Here is a 25,704-nt window from a genome sequence, read left to right on the forward strand (position 1 = left end):
CAAGCCTACGACGATTCGTTTGGTTCTTAGAGTGGCTGTCTCTCGTCAATGACCCCTTCGTCAAATTGATATCCAAAATGCTTTTCTCTATGGCGATTTCGAAGAAGATGTTTTTATGACTCATCCACAAGGGTTCATTGACTCTAATCACCCCACTCATGTGTGCAAGCTTCATAAATCATTGTATGGTCTCAAACAGTCCCCACGGGCCTGGTTCACCAAACTTAGTCTTGCTCTTCAACAGTGGGGTTTCATATCTTCCAAGGCTGATACATCTATGTTTCTGTTTCATCATGGAGGTCATACTTTGGTCATATTAATTTATGTTGATGATATCATCCTTACTGGCTCTTCTACTACTCTAATTACTCAGTTACTCGACTTCTTGAAGGCCCAATTCGCTGTCAAGGACCTTGGTCCTCTCCATTATTTTTTAGGTGTTGAGGTTCATACTTTCACAAATTGCCTACATCTCAGCTAAACCAAATATATTCGTGATATTCTCACTAAAACGGGCATGGCAGACTCTAAATCTCTACCTACACCTTTGGCTCTTGGCTCCTTGTCCCTCCATGATGGCAAACCGCTTCCCTCAGCCACTGAATATCGTAGCATTCTCGGCGCTCTTCAATACTGCACTTTGACCCATCCTGACATTGCGTTTGTCGTTAATAAACTATGTCAGTTTATGCATGCTCCCTCTGACATTCACTTTCAAGCTGTTAAGCGGGTTCTACGATATCTTAAAGGCACTGCCAACTTTGGTCTCACTCTCTACCGCGGGTCTGAATCGTCTCTTTTTTGCTACACAGACGCTGATTGGGCATCATGTCCCGATGATCGTCGAAGTACTAGTGCGTACTGTGTTTTTCTTGGTCATAATTTAATCTCCTGGTCTTATTCCAAACAGAAGGTGGTTTCTCGCTCTAGCACTGAGTCGGAATACCGTGCTTTGGCCAATGGTGCTGCTGAAATCTCCTGGCTCCAATCTCTTCTTACTGAACTGCGTGTACCTCTGTCCTCTGCTCTTGTTCTATTTTGCGACAATATCAGTACTGTCCGCCTTGCCTCTAATCCAGTATTGCATTATCGCACGAACACATGTTGAAATTGATCAATACTTTGTTCGTGACAAACTGACTCAGGGTGCTCTTACTCTTGCTTATGCTCCTACAGATGACCAAATTGTAGATTGTCTCACCAAACCTCTTGTTACAGCCAAATTTCAGGAGTTACGAATCAAACTCACAGTCCTTCCTAAGCCTGTTCATTTGCAGGGGGATTGTCATGCCCTAAATTTCCTAATAAGGTTTAGGACCTTGATTAGGAGGTCGGGATGGCCATAATTGATTTATTATGCTATTTAATGATCATATGCATGCTCATGTGAATTATATTATTATATGATGGTAAATGCATGCATATGGGAGTATTTATAGTTATGAGGGCACTTTGGTAATTTGGCCGCTGTGGGCGTAATTGTGTATTTTGGGTGCATGGTTGTGATTAATTAATATGGCCACCTTATAAGGTGGATTGGTTCGAGCTATTCGGCATGAGACGATCATGAGATGTAAGTGTTCGGTCTAGCCATAATGGGTTTAAGTTCGGGGCTCGGGGTGAGTCTCGGGGTCATTTTGATGACTAGAACATTACCGGGAATAAAAGGGTAATGGGATATGGGTTATTGGTGTTTGATAATTTTGAGATTAACGGGAATTAGAGAGCGTTAATTATAATTAACGGTATAGGTTGAAAAGGACGGTTTTGCCCTTGCGGTGGATTTAGGAACCTTAAATGACCTAGGGGCATTTAGGTCATTTGGGTTGGATGTATATGACTTTAAGGCTGTAGAAAAACAGAACCAAAAACAGAGTCTCATCCTCATCTTCTTCTTCTTACCCGTACATGTTTTTCCCTTTGCTTTTCTTTGAATTTTGAGAGCTCAAATTGAGGAGTTAAGCTAGGAGATCAAAGGTGGGAGCTTAGGAACTTGATTCAGCCATTTAAGGGGATTCAAAATCAAGTTTGAGGTAAGTTCCAGCCATTAGTTTCATGGTATACTCTGTTTTGGCTTTAAACTTTCAGCTTGTGATTTCTTGGTAAATAGTTGGAATTAATGGAAGTTTAGTTGATGTTTAACTTGGGTTTTGATGTGGGTGAGTTGTTGATAATGTTTAGTGGTTGAATTGGTTGTTAGGTTGAGGTTTGGGACTGGTTTGAAGGTTTGGTTTCGAGGAGAAGCGCAGGGGAAGCAAGCTAGTGGCTTGCTGGTTTGCGTAATGTGCCGCGGCCTGGCTATGGTGTGCCGCGGCCTGAGTGTGTTTCTGGGAAGAATTATGCTTCTGTCTGAGGGTGAGCTGCGGCATGGCTATGGTGAGCAGCGGCCCATCAAGGCAGTTTTGGCCAGAAATAGGTTTTTGACTATGGGATGCTAGCCATAGGCCTCGGGATTGATCCTACTACCCGGTTAAGTGTGGATTGATGTCCTGGAGGCTAGATATTGGTTTGGGAACCTATGTTGATCATTTTTTTTATTGATGGTATCCTATGTTTGGTTATGACTAGGTGACCGCTAAAGGACTAAAAGTTGATTGTTCTCAAGGGTCGTTCTTTTAATCATTCTAGCTCGAATCTGAGGTAAGAAAACTGCACCCTGTGTACATGTGACATGCATGACTATTCTTGATGCATGTTGGTTGGTTATTAAACATGACATGCATGGCTATGATTGGTGCATGTTGGATTGTTAAGCACAATGCATGTGATGCATGAGAAACATGTGATTAGGACATGCTTTGAGTACTGAGTATGATATTGTTCAGAGCCTGTGCCTCTGGATTTGTGCATGGTCCTAATTATATTTATACTTGTTGAGTAAGCATGCTGAATACCTTGTTTATGGATATTGGACATGTGACATATGTTTGGTGGCATGACTTACTTGTGTATGGCACTGACTTATTAGTCAGAATTGGCAATGGCGTTGGATTCATCTGTGAGGCTGTGATTTGTTAGTCAAGTTCACAATGAGCTGACACTGGTCGTGTTTCACTGACCTGAGGGTCAGAAACGGCATAAGCGTCGAGGACGCAGGGCCGAGTGAAGATTAGATCTAATCGATATCAGCGTTGAATGGCTCCATGGCATTTATGCTGGACCGACCCTAAAGTCGATGAACTTGTAAGCGCTTGCCTAGTCTAAGACCAGATGTTTAGAGCCAGGGCATAGGGCCCCGGTGACTGTTTGTCACATGGCTAGGGAACACTGTTCCATAGTTACGACTCTAGAGTCGGGAGGAAGGTTATGTTGGTGACCAATCACCATGCACCTGTCCTGCTAAAGCTAGTGAGATGCTCACTTACTTATTAAGCCCTGGTGATCCTGTCGTCACATGGCTAAAGGGTGCTGTCCCCAGGTTATGACTCTATGGTCATGAGGAAGGTTATGTTGGTGACCATTCACCATACACCTATCCCGATTGAACTTATGAAAGGATAACTTATCAGTTAAGCCCTGGTGACCCTATCGTTACATGGCTAAAGAGAACTGTACCCACTTTTGTGACTTTGGCTACTGTCACCTACCTGTTTTGGACTGATAGTCCTGAATGATTATTATGATCATTGTTGATATTATATCATGCTTTATTGTGTTTTCTTGCTGGGCTTCGGCTCACGGGTGTTATGTAGTGCAGGTAAAGGCAAGAGAAGGCTGGATCATCCTTGAGTTGGAGAGCTTAGGTGATGATGTGTACTTATGCAGCTGCTCGTCCGCCACGGCCGAGGTTTAAAGAGGAGCTAGGGTTAAACCCTGTTTTGCCGCATAGAACGACCTGTTGTAAGTATATTTTTGTAATAGACTCTGAAATTATATTTTCGGGATCCTAATGTATATATTAGACGTTCTAGTGAAACGTTACATCTTAACCAAAATTTTTAATCCCTAAACCGTTAATCATACTTAGTTCACGATTTTGGCTAAATGACTCGATTAGCGAGTTTAGCACTGTTTACAAGGCACATCGTAACGGTCCCTGGAGTTGAGGCGTTACAAGGATGTTAAGCAGTTAGCTAATTAATCACAAGGCTCTAATTACATAATTAGTTACATTGGATTCCTTTTCATGGTACACGTAATATTTACTTTCTGTTATGCCTTGGAATGTTGTAATGAGCCTCTCTATATATGTACCCGGAATAGTGGAAAATAACAATATAATTCCCTCATGCTTTTCACTACATTTTAATTTCTGTCAATTTATAATTAGAGGCCTATATTTTAGTGGTTTTATTTACTCTTTTAATTAGCATTTGAATGTTGAGCAGTGATTGATTCTTCATTAAATATATGAATATTTTAGTTATATTATAAATTAATTTGATTGAAATTATGCCTAAAATTTGCTTTGTTTTTTTAATTTGTCGTTTAAGCAAAACAAACAAATATTTAAAAAAAAAATAGTATAAACCTTATTTTTATAAAAAAAATAAAAAAATAAAAAATGCTCAATACTCCAGCCGTACGGAAAATATGTGTGTAATTAAGGGGACAGGTGGCAAAATATGGTGGGGCAATGTAAGCGAATATGACTGACATAAATTGCCAGCGTGGCAGTTTGACTAGGGTGTTTTAATAGATAATAATACAAGTAAAAGCGTGTCAATCTAGCGTACTAAAGGAGATTATGTCATTCTTGTGGTTTCTTTGAAATTTAAGCCTTTTTTTTATTCTTATAAATGGCTCATTGGCTTGGCTTCGCACCATATAACATCACTCCCTTAAGTTTTCCCTCCTTTCAATTCCTAACATAACATAACACTTTCCTCTCTCTCTCTCTTCCCCCTCAACGTGGATTGACCCTGGTCTTCATAAATTTCAATCAAAATAAACAAGAACAAGAACAATAATTTTGCCGAGAAAGTTTGATAAAAAATTGCCGAGAAAGTTTCCGAGAAAACTAGTGAAATACTGGATTCCACACTCAGAAAATCCAGTAAAGTAAAGATGAAACACATTTTCAAGAAGCTCCACATAGGGAGCAACCACGAGCCCAATCGATCGTCCACCGAAGGTTCGACCTCAACTTCAATTCCTGTTACTTCGTTATCATGTTCTTCCGATCACCGTACCGCCTCCACTCCGCAATCCGCCAATTCTCCCGGGAGTCCTTCGTCTTCGCCCTCCCCGTCGCCGGCTTCCACTGTCAGCACTGTGAGCACCACCACCAACACCAACACCAACACCAACACCAACACCATTCCACCGTCAACGGCTGCGAATCGGTCCGACTATATGTCTTCCGAGGAGGAGTTCCAGTTTCAACTTGCCCTGGCAATCAGCGCTTCGAATTCGGAAATTCGCGATGATCCTGAGAAGGATCAGATCCGAGCCGCGACGATCTTGAGCTTGGGAAATCATAAGATCGAGTCGGCGAGGGAGAAGGACGAGGCTGCTGCAGAGGCCCTGTCGAAGCACTACTGGGTGAGTTGTGGTTGATTATTGTAAAGGAAATTCACTAGAATTTTTGTCTAACTTGTGATTTAGGGTTTTATGATTGATTATTGCTGGTCCTATACGTCTAAGTAGTTTTGTATCCGAATATTTTTTATTGTAGTTGATTAGGCAGGCTGCTGATAAATTGGGGGCCAGTTTTGACAGTGTAACTTTACATGGTGATTACTTATCATTGGCGTAGTTATTGAATTGTACTGAATAGGCAGGAATGCCAAGGATTTTGATTACTTTTGGTAGAAATAATGTGACCTTATTCCCTGCTTGATAGTATTATGTTATTGAGGTTAGAAGTGATATTGTTCAAGCGTTTACCTTGTCTTTGGCCATTACATTGTTGGACTGATTTACTTGAGATCTTAGTGATGAATGAGAATCCAATCTCGTACTTTCAGTTCTTTTGCACGCATCGGCTGCTCTTTAGAAGTATTTCCAGCCAAATGCTCAAACCTTGGGTAGCATATGATTTCTACCTTCTGAATGCGATCAACACTAATCCAATTTTGAAATTCTTTACCCTTGAATTGGAGGTATTAAGAGAGGATGATAAGGATAATTTATATTTGATCCACTTCTCACTTACTTCAGTTCCTTTTATAATTGTCACGGTGGAATCTAGATGGTAGGATTTATCTAGCAGACGCATAAAATCTACAAAGCAATTTGCATTGACGTAGTATGTTCCAAGTGTACTCTGACTTTAGCTACTTTTTCTTCAAAAAAGGATATTGTTTGCTTATACTTCCACTGAAAGTTCTGTATATTTGGTTATCTTCATCAACAGGAGTACAATGTGCTTGATTACGAGGAGAAAGTGGTTGATGGTTTTTATGATGTGTATGGACACCCCACAGAAACAGCAATTCAAGGAAAAATGCCATCTCTAACAGATCTTGAAACAAGCAATGGGAGTTCTGGCTTTGAAGTTTTATTAGTCAACCGAACCATTGATCCTGCTTTGGAAGAGTTAATTCAAATTACACAATGCATTGCTGTAGACTGTCCTGTTAGCGATGTTGGCATTTTGGTTCTGAGGCTTGCTGAACTTGTTGCGGGACATATGGGTGGCCCTGTTAAGGATGCTAATGTCATGTTGGCTAGGTGGATGGAAAGAAGTATGGAGTCGAGGCAATCTCTACATACAAGTGTGTTACCTATTGGGTCTATAACTATTGGCCTCTCAAGACACCGTGCTCTGCTTTTTAAGGTTAGTTAGCTGCAGTTTATCATTTGCTACTTTGCTTCTTTGCCACAGTTTATCTATCTTTGCATCTTTTATATTTACACTTTTCATTTTTGAGGATGTAGGTATTAGCAGACAATATCAAAATGCCTTGTAGACTTCTGAAGGGTAGTCATTATACAGGTGTTGAGGATGGTGCTGTGAATGTAATAAAGCTGGAGGATGAAAGGTTTTAAATGTGTTTTTTTACTTGTAAATTTTAGTGTTGATAGAATCTGTATAATCTATTGGTTTATTTTTATTAATATGATTAGCTTATCTGAATTTATTTATTTTTTTAAAAAAAATCAGAACCTTTTTCATTTCTTTCACTATTTTATGCTTATCAATGGCTATAAAATGATAACATCAAGTTGTTCGCTGGTTTCCAAGGTGATTAGTTGTATTGTGTCATCTTCAGTGTTTTCTATTATAGGTTATTTATATTTAGCCCCTCAAGTGCTGAAGTCTTATACTTAGAACTCACTGTATAGATGAAGACGTGCACTTAAGCCTCTACAATTTTTTCAGTAGCTAATTGTTTGCTTTTGCTTTGAATTGTATCTTCTACATGAATTTAAACATTCACTTTCTGCCTTCAGGGAGTTTTTGGTTGATCTCATGGCAGCTCCTGGAACACTTATACCAGTTGACGTCCCAAATGCAAAAGATTCTACATATAGACCATTCAATCCAAGCATAAGCAAAGTTCCGGCTCGCTATTCCTTAAACAATACTGGAGTTGCTTATTCCACACAAAAACCTTTCCAAGGTGAGGGCAGCAGCCACAATCCTATGATTGAAAGTAGTTCAGTACAAGATGGAAGACCAAGACCAATTGAATCTGTGCCTGCAATTTCAGATTCAAGTGTTGACAACAGTGTCGGTTCTTCTAGAGTATCCAATAAAGCAAGTCCTTCTAATCAATTGGATAATTTTTCATCAGCAGCCATGGGGAATACTCACTATAAAGGCAGTCGTGGAGCTCATGCAGTTGATGGTGGTGTGAGGATGAATATTAATGTAGTTCCATATAATCAAAACCAGGAGGATCCTAAGAACCTCTTTGCGGATCTTAATCCATTCCAAATAAAAGGACCTGGAAAAAACTCTGTGTATAACAAACCGGCAGAGAGTAAAGTTGATGAGCTTCAAAGAGCAAGGAATAAGATTGTCCCTGGCCGACCTCCTGTACCACTGATGTGGAAAAGTCGTTATACTTGCAATGAAATACCTAAGAAAGAGAGTGATTATTCGGAGAATATCTTTTCAAGAATTAACCGTGAACCTAATGATAATAATATTTCATCATTAGCTTCCACCAGCAGTTCATCTGAAAAGGTCAATAATGACGGTTTTAAGTCATCTGGTAATACAAGTACATCCAGTAAGGACAACTATGATGAAAAGAATTCTGCGTTCAATTCAAGTTCATTGTCGGCAGCACAAACAAGTGAATTTGAAACGGTGACTTCAGGAGATGATCGAAACACTAGTTTTGTGGAAGGAAAACCCAGGGATTCGAAGGATTTGCAGACTGATTGGATATATGTGAACAAAGAAGGTGAAAGCAATGAAAATGTCTTAAATAACCGTAGAAAAGGCACACATGACAGATTCATGGATACCAATCTGAAATTGAAGGCCCCGGAAGGTCCTTCCGCAACAGCTAATTCTGCCAGAAATAGGATGGATCAAGTATTTGATGATGTAGATGTAGGTGAATGTGAAATTCCATGGGAGGATCTAGTTATTGGTGAAAGGATTGGTCTAGGTAATGCAATCTTTTTGGCAAGTGCGGCAGTGATCACAAATTTTTACACTTTTTTTTTGTTAATTTTTATTTTTGTTTTTGTCTTTCAGCTAATTTCTTTATTCCCTGTCTTTGGCTCACTGCATATAGGACAGACGTAGTCATACACTTATATACATATATATGTATATATATACTTATGCTTGTGCTTGACTTTCATCTTGTTTGGGTGCTATTTTATTTTAGTGTGAAATATATTTTGTATCTGGAATGTAGTTTCTTACCTTTTTGAATATGTTATAGATTATGGCCAAACGCTTTTGCAAGGTTTGAAAGGTTTTCTAATTATGATAATGTATCTGTCAATATTAAATCTTAGCTCTTTGTATAGCTATAGAAATATGTTTCATGCTGGAGTCTAATTATTTTTCTATCTTGTATTCTGGTTATTAGGTTCATATGGGGAAGTATACCATGCAGATTGGAATGGAACAGTGAGTTTCTTTGCATCTCATTTTCTTTTAATGCAATTTGTCGTTTTATTTTGAGTTAGGTTCAGACTATTCCTTACTCTCAATAAAGAAAAATATTTTGGGCGATCTATTTTTGCAGATTCTCAAATCACTACCTCTTACAATGTTACACTTCTGTTGCTATTGATATGTGGAATTTTCTTTTATTATTTTTCTTATTTCACTTAGAGAGGGTTTCTTTTTTAGCAAACGATTTTCCTGATTTATGTTATATTTTGTGTGATCAAAACTAATAAACAGAAAAGGAAAAAATAAACAAAAAAAAATAAAGGATAGAAAGAATGATAATTCTATTTGTGAATTAAAAGGACTGTTGGTGAATTGCAGGAGGTAGCTGTAAAGAAGTTTTTGGACCAAGATTTCTCAGGCGCTGCTTTGGACGAGTTTAAAAGAGAAGTAAGCAATTAGTCTTTCGGATTAATTAATATTGCGCTATTTGTTTTCCAATGATATTCGGAAATTTTTGTTTTTTTTTTTAAAAAAAATTTGAAGGCCTTTGTACAGTTGTAAGGTAGCTATGAGAAAATTCGAAAGGAAATAAAATGCACAGAACTTCGTGACATTGGTAGTTTGATATGATGTTCAGTAGTCTTCGTTCTAGTGGCAGAAGTGCCAGTGCCGATAGAATAAAGATTTAATGACGCTGGTCCTGTTGTTATTGATATTCTAATGTTTTGAAGTTTCTAACCTTGTATATCATGTCAGGTACGAATTATGCGTAGGTTACGGCATCCAAATGTTGTTCTTTTTATGGGTGCTGTTACTCGACCACCAAACCTATCTATTATTACTGAGTTTCTTCCAAGGTATAAACATTCATCATCCATCTTTACTCTATTCCTTACTGAAGTAGTAATTTCTTTCTGTGTGTGTTTGTGTGGTGTTGCCGATCCAATATCTAGTACTATTTAAATCTGGTATTCTCCTTGCATTTATTTATAATGCGCACTAAATTTGATCCAATATCTAGTACTATTCAGATCTAGTATTATCTTTGCTTTTACACAAAATTACATGCATCATTTTCTCTCATCAAAGTCATTTGGTTTTTCAGAGGAAGCTTATATCGGATTATCCACCGTCCTCTTTGTCAAATTGATGAGAAACGTAGAATTAAAATGGCTCTTGATGTGGTATGAGCTAATTCATTGTATTTTCTTTTTCAGGCCACACTCTATTATTAATGCTAATTTCCATGTGTAATTTGCAGGCCAGGGGTATGAATTGCTTACATACTAGCATACCCACAATTGTTCACCGGGATTTGAAATCACCTAATCTTTTGGTTGATAAAAACTGGAATGTGAAGGTAAATATTTCTTGTCAATATGGTGGAGTTAATTGGCTGATGATTTATTACAATCTGTTATTTGGATTCTTTCCTTTGGCTGGGGATGAGGGGGGTTGTATGCCAATGCTTGAGTAATGAGTTTTATATAAAATATATTATTGTAAATAAGCATGCACCTTATTGGTTACTTATGCACTTTTTTGTGCTGCATTATAGATTTTTCAAGGACACTTTTTTGTACTTGTGCACTTTTTTTGTGCTGTATTATAGATTTTTCAATGACACTCTTACTTCTAGGCTAACTTATTGAGTCAGGGGAACATAGAGATTAGGGTCAAATAGAAAATGAAATAAAAATAGCAAGTAACTAGTTGTTTGAGCCAAACAGTTAGCTTGTGATTTATATCTATTTATTTTTATATAAATTATGTGTGTGTGTATCAACTTAGATAAACTAGTGCGACCTAAAGGTAGCACTAATTGTTACTATTGAATTCAAACTTTGTGCGAATTTCTGAAAGCTTTCCTCTTGACCTGGAGAATTATGTACTTTGATATAAATATGCGATTGATAACTCATTTTGATGTTAGATGGGTAATTGAATAGAAAAACTTTGAGCTTTGCTTGTTTCTTATGTATCTGAAAAGTATGTTACAAGTACAACATTCTTGTTTTTATTTAATCTAGTGCAATATTGTTAGTGAAGCATCCACTAATTTCTGGTTCCACCATTATTTTATTTAACCTTAAAAGTGAAGTTTAGCTAGCTAGGTTATGGAGAACCTTAAAAATTTAAATGAATTTTGCTCATGCCTTTTATTTTTGACTTCTTGTTGGTTCTGTAAGATCAGAATACTATAGCGTTTGTTGACACTTTAATAATGTGCCATTTTAATTTGTTGCTGATTGAGTTGTCCTTCTAATATAAATATGCAATTCAATTGTGCAGGTTGGTGATTTTGGACTGTCTCGCTTGAAGCATAATACATTTTTATCATCCAAGTCAACTGCAGGAACGGTAAGTATTGGTCAAAGCTTTTAGTAGTTTCCACAGAATGACACAATAGAGGAGTGAGTTTACCTTGATTTCCATATCAATTAGTCGTGTAATGTATTTTCATTTGTGTGTATTTAGCCTGAGTGGATGGCACCTGAGGTCCTTCGCAATGAACCCTCAAATGAAAAGTAAGCACTCTTGTATTGCATTTTGTTTTGGTTATTGTATGTTTATGTTCTTGTGCAATTAATGACAGTTTTGTTATTGTTTAAAGGCATACTATTTTTTTCACTGGAAAAATATTACATGATTTTTCTGCCTTCCAAGAAGGCGGTTGGAGAGTTTTCTTATAAATTTCTCTTAAAACCTTATTGCTAAACCGAACCCTCCATGAAACAGCTAGCTAGAGAGCTGCTTAGTCACTCTCCCCCTTTTGTCTCTCTGATAAGCTAATTTCTTTTTCTTGTTTTTACTTCATAACGTGTTACTAAATCGGGGCCACCTTATGATTTGAATGTTAAACCTAATATATATATATATATTTTATCAAATGTGTAGGTGCGATGTATATAGCTTTGGAGTGATTTTGTGGGAGCTTGCTACACTTAGATTGCCTTGGAGCGGGATGAACCCCATGCAAGTTGTCGGTGCTGTTGGTTTTCAGAATCGTCGCCTGGAAATCCCCGTGGAAGTTGATCCTAAGGTTGGAAGAATAATCTGGGAATGTTGGCAGACGTAAGTCAAATCCTTTATATTAGTATAATATATTACTCTTCCAAATATCTATTTTCAACTGACTATTTCTTCTTTTGCAGTGAACCAAACTTGCGTCCCTCATTTGCAGAGCTCACAGTAGCTCTCAAGCCCTTACAGCGACTTGCTGCTGTACCATCCAATCAGGACCAGCCAAGTTCACCTCTACCACAAGAAATCTCAGTAAATTCTACACCTTGAAATTCCATTCTCAGATTCTCTCTAGTGTGATTAATAAGTATGAATGTGTGATATGTGTAATTAATTACTTGTGCTGCCAAAGGATTGCAGCATGCCTTTTTGTATAGTTGTCCATAATTTATAAACCACGTGCCTATACCTCATACAAATATAAATATAAATTTATTTTTCATAGCAACATATATGACCTCTGTTGTGTGTGTGTTTTTTTGGGTAACCTTGTGATGTCTCGTTAATTTGCAATAGTTGCAATACAGTTGAAGAGTATTGTCGACTACAAAATATGTAATGCTCTGCTTTTGTTCTTGTCCAAAATCCGGCAAAGGATTAAACTTGTTATTTAAAAAACTCGAGCTTCATAGAATGACGCAATTTAACTATTTCATCTAATGGTTGTTTTCTGTTTCATTTTTTATGATAACGTACATTTGAAGAGACTAATCTGGGTGGATCATTGGGCAGATCAATGTACAACTATCTTTTAAAGATACTTGTCCTTTTATCTTAATAGAGTAGTAGTAATTACATAGAATTAAGAACAGTACTCAAACTATGGACTAGAAAAGTTGTACATGTCAAAACTAAGAAAAAAATCTCCACAATTGTCTTCGTAGATTATAATATCTTTACTTTCGACCTTACACAGAAAAACATTGAAGACCCTCCCTAACAAATCCAGCTTTTTTTAATGCCCTTTGTGAAGCTTTGTCGGGTAAAACGAACCCTCGACCTATATATCTAAACACATGAAATGGCTAACTAGTAACTTTACTGCCTTGGTTGCTATTCCTTGACTCCATTACTTTGTGCTCACAGCGAAACCTCTCTCCGGCTGCTGCCGGGAAGCATGTTAGATCGGTCCGATCGGGCCGCTACTAATGACCTGTCCGAGGAACACCAAAGCATCATCCCTATTGTATAAGCATACCATTGGCAATAGCGTGCCACATTATTATTACTGGCTCATGAAGGAAATCGTCGTTGTGGTGAACTTCGATTAGTCGCAGTGATATTTCTCTAGATCTATAGACTTGTTCTTGGACACATACCCTTCATGCTAGGATTTGGTAGTTAAAAACAAAAGGATGCGAATGTGATAAAAGTTCTTGTGGAATCCATTTTATTATATCCCTTTGCTCAAAGAAATATCATTAATTATAACAAGTTTTTCTTTTTCAATGGAATTATCACTATAACAAGTTTATAATAGTACAATGCGAGCAAAAATAGCCATAACTTCGAAGTGGTAAACATGACTATCGCATTAATCATCATATCCGTTCATAAACGAACAACAAATATTTCATAACATAAGATCTCCTCTCTTTTTTTTTCCAAGTCCTCGCACTAGTGAGAACATTTAATTACAGCTTTGAGGAGGAAAATCAGTGGATAAAAAACTATAAACAAAAAAATCTCTGAGCCTTCCTTTAAAGAAAGTACTTTTCCTAAGGAGTCCCTCCTTTTGAAACCCAACTTTCTCCAAAACCCTTTTAGAGCCCTTATTTTCTACCTCAACAAAAGCTTCCAGCCTTACCAAATGGGGCAAGTCCTTGAAAACTTGAGGAACTGCTATTTTCATGGCCTGTGTGGCTACTCCCTGGCCCCAATAGTTAGGGGTCACACCATAGCCTATGTTGGCCTTAAACATGTCCTCTCCACTACCAGGGAAGACTGAGATGAAGCCGATCGAACGGTCATCGATGCATATGGAGCGGCGCCAAGGGTGAGGAATACAAACTTCTTTTATGAAAGTCAACGCCTCTTCTTTGGAGGTCAACGTGTTCCATCGAAGATATTGAGTCACTTGATCATCACCTGCAAATAGCATCAAATCATCCACGTCCGTTAGATTAAATGGACGGAGTGTAATTTTTGGTGGATTTATCTCCATTTACTCACCAAAGACAATATCTAATAAAATTGTTAAGAGATGAAGAAATACAGAGAACTATAGCTGTGTTCTGCTTTGAAAATAGCTTTAAAACTTTGTTACGTAATAGTGTATGACTTTACTGTTATTAAATATATTTTGATGTAGACTTTTTTCTTTATTTTTTAATATAAGTGGTATTGCAGTGAAACTTCCGGTTTCTCATTATAAATGTCCTATTGAAATTATACAACATACCTTGATATATATAAATATATATTTTTTAAGAAAAAGCGTCTAGAAATCAAGACTTACAGAAATAATGAAACTTCCTATCATGTCCTCCATGAGACGATTTGGTTGTAGTGTGGAAAAAAAAAAGTAATGATTGAGACATACTTGTACATTATTTATATGATAATGTGTAATTAATTTCAACTATATAATTAAAATAGATGTGATCATACTTAAAATTATTCATAATTAAAATTTAACACACTTTATTATGTGCAATTTAAGTTTGTTTAATATTGCTCAACAAAACGAAGGCTATAGATATGATATGAGTACTTAATAAGGAAAACGTAAAAGCAAGACTGGTTCATCATATATATTTTTTTTATTAAAATTGATTCATTTATGTAATATATATAGAATTTTTCTATGGTGTGACTCATGTAAAGTGTGCCTCTTTTAGATGAATATTATTGGTTGTAATTCGTACAAAAGTTAGGGCTACTGTGGGATCGGTTATATTTTTTTTATTCATTAGTCTTATTTTTAACCTTAGTTAGGCCAGTGTCGACAATTATAGTTAGTTTGTTTGTGTAAAGTAAAAAATTTCTTTGCTGCTGTGTTTCGCCTCGCTCCTAGCAGTTTGTGGTAGAAGACGATTGTGGACTATCTTCATTTGAACACAGTTGTGAAATTTGAAACGTAAAGAAAACATTCGATTAAGATTAATATGAGAATTTTTGTTATTCTTCTTGGTCTTATTTTAATCTTCTTCTTCATTTCCAATTTCTACACCTCGATTTCTTTTGTTTTTTTTTGTCAGACCAACTCATTTTTTTTTTTATATTCATGTCATATAAAAAGAAGTCTTTAACATACAAATTGCCACTAGATAAAGGAAAACGAAGTAGAAAGAGAAAAAAAATGATTTTTTTTTAATAAATATTAGACTAAAGCCTATTAGATGTTGCCACGTGGTTCGGTTAAAAATTCCACCGTGGTCTTTAGTGGGATATGTTCATCAAAAACTTTTTTTCTTCAAAAGGACAACTTTATTAAAAACGTCAATATTATTTACATACGACAACATTTAAGGAGAACGACAACAATTTTCTTAAGAACAACAATTTCTTTCAAAAGAATGACATATCTTCTGGATAACTGTCAAAATACGTTAGAAAAACTGTATAAAATTCTAAATCATAAAAGTTCAATAAAAAAGAAGAAAAATAGAAAGATTACTTAAAAAAATCACACTTTTTTAAAAGAAGTTGAAAAAATTCAAACAACGGTCCAATAGTTTATATTAATTTTTATTATTATCTATTTATTAGTTATTATAAATTATCCAAAATTTCTTAAAAAATTACAGAAAGTTAGTTACGTCATGAAAAAAATTAGAATAAAAATACTCTAAATGCCCTTTTAAAGAGTATGTACTGGTAGTATAAAAATTACTATCCTACGCTATACATTCCTCATATATTGATTAAAAAATATATCTATAAAAAAGTTGATTGTTAGCATCCTCAAAAAAAGAGTGATACAAAGAGGACAACAAACATAGTATAATTATCTTCTCACAAAATTGTCAAACATATTTTTAACGAAATAATCATATTAATCAGCTAAAAGAATACAGAGAACATCATCAGGAATAGAACAACCCTGAAGACCAGGGCCGACTCTAGGCATAGGCGGGCCAGTCCTATGTCTAGCACCCCAAATAAAAAGACTCCAATTTTTAAAAGAGGAAATTACATTTTATATGAGATTTTTAATAAAGTGTGCAAAAATATGGTTTTTTTAAAAAAAAAAAAGTTAATTTATGGCTTTTTTTTTTAAGAATTTTTACTTTTATGGGTTTATTTTTCCATATTTTTGTATAAAAGTTGGTTTATGCCATAGTATTACTTTTAATCAAATTTGAGAGGGTATATTTGTAATTTAATTATTATATTTTTAGGTTATTTGTTTTTTTATATTATTAATTTTATATTAAATTTTTCTTTGGTTGTTTTGCAAATTCTTTTTTTGTAATATGAATTGTTTTTAAAATTATTATTTATTTATTATAAACATGTTTTTTTAAGATTGTACATTTTTTTTTTCAAATACTGGGTAGGGTAACCAGTTACTTGATTGATCTTAAAAAAAAATTCTAGAGCTAGGTTAAATAACATGCACCAGGAAGGGTAACCAATTATCCTGAGATGAGTAACTTTCTTCCATAAGAGGGGTAACCAGTTACCTAAGAGGGGTGATGAGTTACTCATATTAAATATGAAAAGAAACATCAAATTTGAAGGAAAAAATGGAAGAACACTTCATTAAAAAATGAAGAAGAAGTAACTATGATTTTAGTAACATAAGTAACTAGTTACCATAAAGAAACCATAAATATACACACACCAGAACGTGAAAGTAACCAGTTACCATCAGAAATATACACACAAAGAATGTGAATGTAACCAGTTACCCATACACGTTTTCATATTTTTATTAGTTTTCTTTCCAAATTTGGGTATTCCTATAAGTGTTACAGTAAAAAGAAAATGCTGAAAAAATTGATTTGAATTTTTTTTTATATATAGCGGAGAAAACTATAAAAAAATTACAATAATAAAAGATAATAGATAAAAAAATAGTAGAATAATTATGTAATGTTAAAATATATGTGTGAAAAAAAAAAGAAATAGAATGAGAAAAGAATAAGTACAAAAATGAAAAAAAAAAGAAAAGAAATGATGAATGAAAAAAAAATAGATGAATAAATAAGAAGAAAAAGAAGAAGAAGAAAAATAATGGAAAAATGAAAAGAAAAAAAATATGAATGAAAAAATTGATTGAAAAAAATGGAAGAAGAAAAAAAAAGAAAAAAAAAGCTCATATGTGTGAAAAACGAAAAAAAAATAGAAGGAGAGCATAATAAATACAAAAATGAAAAAAAAAACTGAAAAAGTATGAAAAAAAAATACAAATGAAAGAAAAATATAGATAAATGAATAAAAAGAAGAAGAAGAAGAAGAAGAAGAAGAATGAAAAAATTGAAAGAAAAAAAAATGAAGGAAAAAATTGAAAGAAAAAAAGAAGAAAAAAGAAAAAATGGAAGAAAAAACAAGTAAGGAAAAAAAATAAAAGATAATAAAAAAATGATGGAAAAAATAAAAATAAAAAATTATCTTCAAAATCAAAGAAAACATAACTATGATAAAAAAATGTGACATTTCTATATTTTAGTTAGCTACTAATTGTGTTTTCCATACTTTAACTTTTTCTTTAATAAATTTCCCATATAAATTAAGAAAAGTATAACTTTCATATTTTTGCACATTGATGGTATAAAAGCCATATTTTTAAAAAATTCCTTTTTTAAAAATATTATTTTTTCTATAAAAAAAGCCTTATAATTTTACAAAAATACTATTTTATATAGGGAAATTTCACTTTTTATCTCTAATAATACCTAATATTACCAAAAAATCCCAACATTAATAATATTTTCAAATTAATGCTAAACTTTCCTCCCATACCCAAAATACCCCTCCCATTATATCAAAAATTCACAAAACCTTCTCTTCCACTCTCCTCCCTCTCTCTCTCTAATTCTCACGAAATCTCCATAAAACCTACAGTTTTGTATAATTTTCTTGTCAAAATCATTGTTAGTTATCTCCATTGTTTCTGTGAATTCGTTAATATCAAAGGCAACATCTATTTTGAGAGTTTTTGGAGGAGAAAAACCATGGGTAATGAGATTTTACATTTTGTGTTGGGTATTATTTGTTTACATTTTTTTTTGGCTATTTTGAACAGATCTGAGCCTATATTGGTGTATTTTTTTGGGATTTTTTGAGAGATTCCGCGATTTGTGTTTTTTTGGGTTTTCTGCAATTTTTTTGCTCGATAGAAGCTCGATAACGGTTCGATAACGGTTCGATGGTATGTAGAAGAAGGTCTTTGTAAGAGCTCGATGTAGCTCGATAATAGCTCGATAGGTTCGGTTTAGTGCTCGATGGAAACTCGATAAGGGTTCGAGAAGGGGTCGAATGGATCTATAATATGTGAGCTCGATAGTAGCTCGATATGAGCTCGATAGGGTTCGATTGAGGGTTTGGTTGTGTTTTATAGTCGGTTTTGAGAAATGATAGCTCGATGCTAACTCGATAATAGCTCGATATGGGTTCGATGGAGGGTTTGGTTAGGTTTATGTTCTGTTTTGAGAAATGGTAGCTCGATGATAACTCGATAATAGCTCGATAGGGGTTCGATGGAGGGTTTGGTTAGGTTTGTATTCTGTTTTGAGAAATGGTAGCTCGATTCCAACTCGATAATAGCTCGATAAAGCTCGATAATGTTATTTTTTATTGCATTTCTGGAAAAATGACAGTTTTCCTGACAATGTTAATGTTTTTTTTTCCAACACAGGCTCTATTGTCTACGTTTTTGTATCCTACAATGGTGTTTGGGAATTACAAGGGAATAAGTGGATTTTCAAGGACCCTCAATGCACGGTGATACCGATGGAGGATACTGTAACGTACTTGCAACTTCTTGACATATTGCACAAGGAACTTAAAGTTGATAAACAGATGTATGAGTTGAAATTGGAGGTTCCTTACACTTGCGGCGACCAACCGTTTACACCCGTTCATGTTGAAAGTGATCTTGGTGTCCGTGCATTCATAGGAGTAACATCTAAAGAAAGGTTGGCCTTGTGTGTCACTCCTGTTAAAAAGATTGTCATTGCAGACCCATATTCCACTCCCGGACCTGAGGGAGCAGCCAGTACTTTAGGATTTCCTATTGGTGACCTGAGGGACAACCAGTATGAGTACAACCCCTATGTGAATGACGATCCGGTAGCCGAACACAATGAGGAATTAGGAGACAATTCGGTGGATGATGATCTATTAGCTGAACATTTGCAAGTAGAAGAAGCACAAGAACAACCAATACGTCATATTGCACGGACGAACCCACCAAGTCAAGGACGCCGAACACCTGGCACCAGCTCTAGTCGTCATGGTGGAACAGAATATAACTATACAGGGAACATTTCAATATGTTCAACAGAAGATCACAGAAAATGGAGTGCTCCCATGTTTACAAAAGAAGATATCATAGCTTGTAGTCATTCTGAATCACCCTCATCCGGTATAGCGTTGGGGGAATTACATCTTGGGAAGACATTTGAGAACAAGATGGAATTGAAAACCAAAGCGGCTCTCTTTGCAATGAAGAATAATTTTGAGTTTATGGTTAAGAAGTCTGGTACTGATGTGTTGTATATCACCTGCAAGGATCCTGATTGTGGTTGGAGAATAAGAGGGAAAAAAGTAGCGCGATCAGAGATGTTTGAGATCACTGTTTATAATAGTGTACATACTTGCTCACTAGAATTGCGACAAAAAGACCACCGTCAAGCAGCACCTTCTGTCATTGGGCACCTTATCAAGAACAAATATGCTACTGATGGCACTAGCTATCCACCAAACAGCATAAAGGAGGATATGAAGAATAATTTTGGGATCGATATGAGTTATATTAAGGCTTGGAGATGCAGAGAGAAGGCACTCGGTTATGTTAGGGGGACACCTGAAGAATCGTACTCCAAGTTACCTTCTTACCTGTACATGCTGCAGCAAAAGAATCCAGGTACAATTACTGATTTTGTCACAGATGACGGTCGCTTTCTTTACTGTTTCTTCTCACTCGGAGTTTGTAGAAGGGGACTTACATCATGTCGTCCTGTTATATGTGTGGACGACACTTTCTTAAAGTCAAGGTACGGTGGCCACATGTTGTGTGCTGTCGCATTGGATGCGAATAACCACATTTATCCAATTGCATTCGCGATTGTTGACAGTGAGAATCATGCTTCTTGGAAGTATTTCATGATGAAATTGAAGGAAGCCATTGGAGTTGTTGATAATCTGTCTTTTGTTTCAGACAGGCATGCTAGCATTATTCATGCTCTTGAGTTGGTCTTCCCTGATGCCTACCACGGCGCATGCTACCATCACATAAGTATGAATGTAATCGCTAAGTTCAAGACCGATCACTGTCACAAGGAGATGTATAATGCGGCATATGCATTTCGGAAGTCAAAATTTCACAGGTTCTTCAATAATATAAAGCAAATGGATCCTGCCATAGCTCAATATCTCGAGGGTATTGGCTTCGATAAGTGGACTCGTGTATACTTTCCTGGGAATCGATACAATGTAATGACAAGCAACTACGCTGAAAGTTTCAACAACAAAACCAGAGACGCAAGAACCTTCCCAGTCACTACTTTTGTGGAATTCATTCGTTTCACAATTCAGTCATGGTTTGCCGCGCGTCGTGAGGAGGTAGAGAAGTGCACATCGAAATTAGCAACAACATATGAGAAAGATGTCTCAGGCATTGCAGATGATGCAAGGTACTTGAAAGTCCATCCTCTTGGACAGTTTGAATTTCATGTGGTAGACCCAGAAGGTGATGGTGAGGTGAATTTGATGACCAAATCATGCTCTTGTGGTCAGTTTCAAATAATGGGTTACCCTTGTGTTCATGGTGTGGCTGCGGCCATGTTGCGCAATGTCAACATTTACTCACTGTGTTCACCATATTACACTACTGAGATGTGGAGGGAGTCTTACAAAGAAACAATTTACCCAACTGGCAATGAGGATGATTGGGAAGTTCCCGAGAACATAGAGAAAATGCAAGTTGGGGTTCCCGTTGAAAAACAACCAGTTGGTCGACCGAAGAAGAATAAGGTGGGAAGAAGGAAGACAAACCGCACTCCATCGAATGGAGAAATCATTCCCAGTCATCGCAAGTGTAGCATGTGTGGTGGTCTTGGCCACAACAGGGCTACATGCAAAGCTAGGCTTTAAACTTTTTTTTCCCATTTGAACTTGTTGTATTAATAAACTCTTTTTATTTGATTTTTCTGAAAAGTTATGTTTATGGCAAAGCTAGGCTTTAAACTCTTTTTTCCCATTTGAACTTGTTGTATTAATAAACTCTTTTTATGAAGGTAACAAATTTTGATAATTCAATAACAGTTCGATATAGCTTGATATTAGCTCGATAACAGCCCATGAAAATTATAAAAAAATGTGAACAACAAACTGTACATGTAAAGACCCTGTATATATACAATCATCAAGGTAACAAATTTTGATACCACAAGTCTGTGGTCCACTTGTTCCTGAACACCTCCATATTTTCATCGCAGATAGCTTCCAATGGAAGACCGACCATTAGATGCTCAATATACTTGATAGCATACACACCACAATCCCCACTGTAAAAAAAAAAAATATATTAAGTGCACATTACTATAAATTTAGTTAGAAACAAAATTAGTATGAAGATGATGTTTGTTACCTTCTCTTTGACTGAGGGAGCTCGTGTTTCTGTTTGCGACGCAATGTGAACTGATGCGGCCTATTTCCTGCTGATGGAATCTTCAACATCAAGCTATCAGTAAACAGTTTACTCTGCATTAACAGAGAAGGTAGCATAAAGCACCATGGACTCATAATATCCTCAAGCTTTGCGTCACTAATCACCGAGTTGTCTGAATCGTAAACAGTCAGAGTCCAACTAGAAATGGAAGCCTCAATGGCAAACCAATGTTGTTGTCCATAGTTCTGGCACCAATATACATCCTCAACTCCTCCCCAAGATGCCAGAAACTGCTGCTCGATGCCGGTCAACATGGACATAATGTCAGCATCCCAATAATACTTTGTTTTGTCGGCTGTTTTCTTGAACTGATCATATCGGGCAGGTATCACTTGTGAGAAATAACTGTTCATCATAACTGCATTCTGTCGATATATATTGGGAAAATACTTGCGACGCATACGAAGCATGTGTTCTGCCGCATCAATATGCTGCAAAAGAGAGTACGATAAAAAAATTAGCAAAAACCATCATAAAATGCTGATGTCGAGCTCCATCGAGCTCACATCGAGCTCATATCGAGCTCATATCGAGCTCACATCGAGCCAGTATGAAACAGTAAAAAAACAAACTACTTTAACATCCCTATCGAACTACCATCGAGCTCACATCGAGCCAGTCTGAAACAGTAAAAATAACCTACTTTAACATCCCTATCGAACTACCTATCGAGCCATCATGAAATAGTAAAGACAACCTATTTTAACATCCCTATCGAACTCCCTATCGAGCTCCATCGAGCTCACATCGAGCCACTTTGTTAAGGGAATTTTCACTATCGAACTCATATCGAACTCACATCGAGCTTTTAACATCCCTATCGAACTACTATCGAACTAATATCGAGCTCACATCGAGCCACTCTAAAACAGTAAAAAAAACAATCTATTTTAACATCCCTATCGAACTACCTATCGAGCTCCATCGAGCTCACATCGAGCCACTCTGAAACAGTAAAGAACAACCCCTATTTTAACATCCATGTCGAACTACTATCGAACTCCTATCGAGCTCACATCGAGCCAGTATGAAACAGTAAAAATAACCTACTTTAACATCCCTATCGAACTTCCTATCGAGCTCACATCGAGCCATCATGAAATAGTAAAGACAACCTATTTTAACATCCCTATCGAACTCCTTATCGAGCTCCATCGAGCTCACATCGAGCCACTTTGTTAAGGGAATTTTCACTATCGAACTCATATCGAACTCACATCGAGCTTTTAACATCCCTATCGAACTAATATCGAGCTCACATCGAGCCACTCTAAAACAGTAAAAAAACAATCTATTTTAACATCCCTATCGAACTACCTATCGAGCTCCATCGAGCTCACATCGAGCCACTCTGAAATAGTAAAGAACAACCCCTATTTTAACATCCATGTCGAACTACTATCGAACTCCTATCGAGTCAGTAAAAATAAAACATGTAAAATTGAAAACAGTCCATAATTAGGTATAAATTTCTTACCCCATCATTGAGCCACGACTGGGGTGTCTTCAACGTCAGAAACCATGCTGGACCGTGACTCCCAGTCTTTACATCCCGCGGGGTCTTGTTGGGCATGTCTCCAAGAAGCCACTTGCACATTGTCCTATACTGTTTGGGATCTGGCTTCTTGAGAGGGTCCAGCACATGTGTAGCCTCTTGTGTAGCCTCGTCTGCTGGTGCAGCTGCAGCAGTGCGAGGTCTTTTCCTCGTGGGATCCGTATAGTCCTCAAACCAATCTGGCTTGCGTCTTTGGCGTCTAGCCCTCTGAAACTGAACCCCAGCAACATCCTCAGGGTTGACAATAACGACTCCCGGAGTCTCAGCATCTGGTGTCACAATGATGGTAGGGGGCGTCGTTGGATCATCAACATAGTCTAGCGGAAGATCCAATGACTCTGACTCTGAATCTTCATTGGACCCCCTCGGTTTCTCCTTAACAAATGTCAGGATCTGACTGAGTACGTCCAAGATCACTGACTGGTTCTTCAAGAGGGTCTCCTGTCGACCCTCGACTCTGTCCAACCGCTCAATCAAGTCGGCCAGCTCAGGGGCTGAGGCTGAGGCTGGTGGTGGGGTTGGTGTTGGGGCTGACACTGAGGCTGGGGCTGATGTTGGGGCACAGGTTGATGCTGGGGCTGAGGCTGGGGCTGATGTTGGGGCACAGGTTGAGGCTGGGGCTGAGGCTGGGGGAATAGGAGGGGTGGGACCTGCAACCTCCTCCCCCGGGGCAGCATCAACAAATATCTTGGCTGCCTCGGCAGCCTGAGAAACTTTCTCTGCCATTTTCTCAAAAGTCGCATCCTCCTCCTCATCAGTCTCCGAGGGATCCTGGCCAAGCCCAGGATAAAGGGGAAGATCTCCCTCAGTCAAAGACAAGTAATAGTCTTTTTCTGCTGGCCGAGGCTTCAACATCGGAAGAACAATTAACTGCAAACAACATAAAACATTTGGTTAACTCAAATAATGATAAAAGATAAGCATATAGATAAAAAAAAAACAACATAACTTACATTCTTCTTCAATAATATCGGTGCGATGACGGACTTGGTGAAATCCTTGTTCTTCCGATGCGACCAGCTAACCATCCTCGGGAACATGTTTCCCGAGCTCACAACAAGCTCCACCGCAAGCTGTTGGATAGCCTCATATGCCCAGTACTGTAAGGCGGGGGCATAACCATACATACTGTATTTGGACTCTTGCTGCACCTTGGCATCCTTCTTGGCATCATAGTTGGCCTTTTGCTTCACCATGTCCTTCTTACAAGAATGCAATAGCCTCCTATAAGAGTACTTCCCCCATGGATAGCTGAAGAAGTACTCTACATTCTCAACAATTTTTAGAATATCTCGCCAAATGTGCAGTTTTCCCTCAATGGCATTCAGAACCCCCTCAACAAACAGACATAGACCAAGCTTGTACACATCTTCCACAACCGTACAAGTCTTGAAAGCATGGTCCACCTGTGACAGCTTTACTTTCTCAGCATCGTTGAAATACTCCTTTATCAACCGATCGCTGAGATTACGCCCTTCCAACTCTTCTGGTGACGGGAAGGCACTGAAATCCAACCCCGTCACCAGGGCAAACTCTCCCATGCCGAATCTACAAGACTTCGACCCCAAGAAAAAATGCACCTCATCTTCGTTGTTGCTGGCGATTTTCCTCAACAACAGTTGATGCACCAAGACTCCGGAGAAATTAAACTCCGAAGCCAAAAAGAATTGCTTAAAAGGGGATTCCTTAGCCCTTTCAAGCAGCCCGAGCTCCAAAAACCTGGTCTTGATGTGATTTAAAGTACTACTACCCCGATATGTCACTCGACCAGGAAAGTGATCACTGAACGGAACAAGCAACTTAGGCATCTGTAACAACACATGAAAAAATTTTTGTAAGAAAACAGAATAAAAAAAATTTCAAAAAAACACTGAAATAAGTTGTCATCGAGCTCTATCGATCTCTATCGAGCTATCATCGAGCTGAAACATACCCTATCGAGCACTATCGAAAAACTATCGAGTTCCATCGAGAAATATCAACAACCTAAATTTATCGAGCCTATCGAGCCAGCATCGAGCCTATCGAGCTAAGAAAAATCTGTCTGTCTAGATAAATAACCATCGAGCTACAGTCTAGTCTCATATCGAACCATTAATGAACCTATCGAGCTATGAAAAATCTGTCTGTCTAGATAAATAACCATCGAGCTACAGTCTAGTCTCATATCGAACCATTATCGAACCTATCGAGCCCTTGTAATATAATACAACATATCCTACCGAGCTCTTATCGAGCTCCTATCGAGCTCATGTCGAGCTCATATCGAGCCATAATCGATCCATCATCGAACTGTTCAAACTACCTTATCGA

The 25,704-nt window shown here is 37.1% G+C and overlaps 2 protein-coding genes across 2 annotated transcripts; one reads left to right on the top strand and one right to left on the bottom strand.

Moving 5' to 3' along the window:
- The first annotated feature begins 4,773 nt into the window (after window positions 1–4,773).
- On the top strand, window positions 4,774–13,391 carry LOC133790798 (serine/threonine-protein kinase EDR1). The gene is made up of 14 exons (XM_062228573.1): window positions 4,774–5,484; window positions 6,299–6,721; window positions 6,823–6,926; window positions 7,339–8,510; window positions 8,943–8,983; window positions 9,350–9,418; window positions 9,728–9,828; window positions 10,077–10,155; window positions 10,233–10,331; window positions 11,264–11,332; window positions 11,450–11,499; window positions 11,870–12,046; window positions 12,127–12,247; window positions 13,082–13,391. The coding sequence occupies exons 1-14, from the start codon at window positions 5,008–5,010 to the stop codon at window positions 13,142–13,144; spliced, it is 3,045 nt and encodes a 1,014-aa protein (XP_062084557.1). The 5' UTR covers window positions 4,774–5,007; the 3' UTR covers window positions 13,145–13,391.
- A 118-nt stretch (window positions 13,392–13,509) lies between these two features.
- On the bottom strand, window positions 13,510–14,275 carry LOC133790799 (uncharacterized). Its single transcript, XM_062228574.1, has one exon. It carries the CDS (start codon window positions 14,157–14,159, stop codon window positions 13,626–13,628), a length of 534 nt encoding a protein of 177 aa, XP_062084558.1. The 5' UTR covers window positions 14,160–14,275; the 3' UTR covers window positions 13,510–13,625.
- Between the last annotated feature and the right edge of the window lie 11,429 nt (window positions 14,276–25,704).

Source organism: Humulus lupulus, chromosome 7, assembly GCF_963169125.1.
Source record: "Humulus lupulus chromosome 7, drHumLupu1.1, whole genome shotgun sequence".
Lineage (NCBI taxonomy): Eukaryota > Viridiplantae > Streptophyta > Magnoliopsida > Rosales > Cannabaceae > Humulus > Humulus lupulus.